This window comes from Wasmannia auropunctata, unplaced genomic scaffold, assembly GCF_000956235.1.
Source record: "Wasmannia auropunctata unplaced genomic scaffold, wasmannia.A_1.0 LD336023.1, whole genome shotgun sequence".
Lineage (NCBI taxonomy): Eukaryota > Metazoa > Arthropoda > Insecta > Hymenoptera > Formicidae > Wasmannia > Wasmannia auropunctata.
The window spans coordinates 771936-775175 of record NW_012026867.1 but is presented as its reverse complement, the minus strand read 5'-3'; the positions used below and the strand labels follow the sequence as shown (position 1 = coordinate 775175).

General features: G+C 44.5%; 1 protein-coding gene across 3 annotated transcripts in view; it reads left to right on the top strand.

Annotated features, from left to right (window-relative positions):
• Nucleotides 1–3240, top strand: part of LOC105452982 (teneurin-m) — a 456576-nt gene that overhangs the window by 251299 nt on the left and 202037 nt on the right. For 2 of the 3 annotated variants that reach the window (XM_011694588.1, XM_011694587.1), the window contains exon 1: nt 604–1180. The exons of the other annotated variant lie outside the window; for it this stretch is intronic. In XM_011694588.1, the coding sequence (XP_011692890.1) occupies nt 1168–1180 (13 nt within the window). In that variant the 5' untranslated portion in view covers nt 604–1167. Of the gene's footprint in view, nt 1–603; nt 1181–3240 lie in introns of those variants that run through there. 3 annotated transcript variants of the gene reach the window in all.

The following is a 3240-nucleotide window of genomic DNA, read 5'->3' as shown; positions in this document are numbered from 1 at the left end:
TTCTTAAACATGTACACAGATTTTGCGAAAAATTTAGTTTCGCGAGGAAACTAATCGCTTCTATATCGACAAATTCGCGTTTCGGATTTCTAAGCTTTTCAGTAGGCGAGAAGCAAGTAAATAAACATCGACGATAAAACGCGCCGGGGAGATGTGATTGAGGAAAGTATTCTCTAATGCCTCCCGCAGATATCTCCGAGATATCTTAAGCCATTAGAGATCCTCTCGCATTACTCATCGTTCTTTCGCGCTCGCGCGCGTATGCATTATTCCGTCCTAACTATGTAGCCCCGACGGGGAAACAAAAAACTGTCATATAAACCGCGCCCTCTCTCCCGCTGCCGAGGGTGACGGCGAGAAAATGGAGACGGTGTGAAAAGCTACCGCGACGACGGCGACGACGACGACGACGTCGACAACGACGACGACGACGACGACGACGACATCGGCGACGATGACAACGACGACGACGACGACGGCGCAACGTAGCCATGTTGAGCTACGCATGCGCCGCGTGGGAGTCAGGAGCCGCGGATTGTCGGGTCGAACGAGGAGGCCGGAGTCAGTGCACTGCCAGCCCCGGAACCGCGAACGTCGATCTCGCGCGCCCCCAGTGTCGCCGTAAGGTTCGTCCGTGCGTCGCGTATAACACGGTCTGCGCCCTCGCGTCCCGAGGTGGGTGCAGTCGGGTGGACTCGGTCGACAGACTCTACCACCTCTACTTTTACGAACTCTGCTCGAGGCCGCGTGCTAGGTCGTTCCACCCTGAGTTCCGAGTCGTCACCCGAGAGCTTCCGGAAGGAAGCGCGACCGGTATCGACACCGGACCGCAACAGCAGCAGCAGCAGCAGTGCTAACAAACAATAGTGCAGTGTCCTCCAGCTCGGAGCAAGCTCTCTCTTTCTCTCTCTACCTGGATCTCCGCGGCGAATGCGGTACCGGTACTGCGGTGTTTCCTTGTGACCATCCAACCGACCGACCGGCCAACCGATCGCTGTTACCGCGCCGCTCGCTGATTGGTCCATCGAGCTGACTGGCTTGGGAGGAGAAATTGGTTTTCAGCGGAGGGGATCAGTGGCGAAGATGATGGTGATTTAAGAGTGTCGTGCAGTGCTCGTGTGCAATGGTAGAGGCAACCGTACGACCGATAGGCATAGAGGACCGTAGATGTACCAGCCAGGTGGGTGTTCGGGGATGCGAAGAGAGCTCTCAATAATAATCGCTACGCGTGCTACCGGCTTCTCTCTATTCCATTCTATTCTTTCGCCCCCTCCCCTTCCTCTTTAGGTCCTTATACCTGGACCCGCGATCGGTCGCGTGCCTTTCGGGGCGCGCTGCATGCCTCCCCACCACGCCCAGCGTTTGTGAACAGCCGCTGCACCGAAAGAGAAAGAGGTGCTTCGAACTACACATCATCAGGCATGATGCGATCCACTATCAGAGAGATGGATATCATGCCATTGTCGTTTCAGTCATCGAGATAGGCATGTAGGTGGGGATCGAGTTTCGATGCACTTGCATACCGGAATGTCAGGCTCGCACAGGGAGATAAATTTGTCCGGGCGGCGCTTCGATTCGATAAGTAGGAGAAATTAGTCTCCCCTTTGCTCCACATTTCATATGAATTGCGCAGATATTTTGTTTTGAAACAGCGATAGAGAGAAACGCGAGTCGCGCGCATATTCGCTCTGTGCCAAAAAATCATCCGTTTTTGCGCGGAATAACGTGTAACGAATGGACGAATGAAGCGCGTCGTTCCCTATCGGTATTGATATGTTGAAATTACGTATCGTATACCACCCGGTACTATTCCGGCACTGATAGATTGCGATTTCCAATTTTCAAGTTCACTTCAGACGGTTTTGCGACGATATGATATGATATATATTTCGACGATTATGTACACGTAACTGAACTCTGATATTAATTTTACAACTTGAATCAAGAAATACTAAATATTTCAAATTTATTTCGTTTAATCAAAAACGATTAAGATCTCAATTTTGTGTGCATATAAAAATATACATATATATATAATATGTATGTATATTTTTTTAATATACATATTTAAAAAAATACGAATATATATAATAATTTAGGAATAAACTAATAATTAGGAAAATATCTCAAAACTCTTATATACTGATTCTACGTAGCGCCATCGATTTCAAGGTTTACTGACTGCTCGCTCCAAAAAAGCCTCCGCTTTGCTCGTAAATGTCGAGCAGATAAGTTCCTACGAATTGTTCATTCCAAATTATTCCGTCGTTTGCGTGAGTCGCACACGCGATGTACACGATAATGTTCGAAACCTCGCTTTAGAATAGAGATTGATTGCGGCGTCTCTTAAAGATGACGAAGGCGTCGTTTTTCTTTTCTATTCAAGGTTTTCAGCGAAAGTCTGCAATGAGAACTTCTTACGCGCGTTAGCTACACGCATTATTAGCAACTCACGCAAACTTTTTTATAGATTCTGTAATTCTTAAAGTTGTTGGTTGATAAAGAACATGTTCGAGATGGAAATACCATTTATCTCGTAAGACCGCGATTACGAAACGCGCTGTTTCATGAAACGAATAATCAAGCTTTTCATATAATATGAAATGTATATTTTTAACAATTTTAACCGTTGATTAACTAAAACAACTGGAGCGAGCTTTTTTGGACGAATTACTTTATGTACACATTGACGTTTATATGCATAAAAAGAATTGACAATGTAGTATAATATTTTACACGAGATTGAAACAGATGCTGCAAATACACATTTGCTTCGAAAATATCGGTCCCCTGCGGCAAAAAATATTTTTCGTCATACCGCAGTAATGCTAATGTAATACAAACATATTTTTAATATTTTTGTCTGAGGAACAAACAAAAAATTCGAATTAATTATCTTGTTCAAATTATTATACGATGTCGTGTAACTTAATGTGGCCTATTCTGTGAAAATAATTTGTTTAAATTGCATCGAAGGCAGTATATAATGTCATCGATTATATGATGTTGCTAACTTTTGCAATAAATTGGATACATAATAATGAGCCAATGATAATTATTGATCGATAAGAGAACGCCATCACGTGTTTACGTGTCAAAGTGGCGTGATGTTGTATGAAATTTGATTGCTATTGATGTTTATTCTTGATGGTATATATTAACATTTTAGTTTGTCATTTAACTCGTTTAAGTTGCAAATCTGATCGCAGAAGAGGAGAAGGGGGTGGGGGTGGGGGGGGA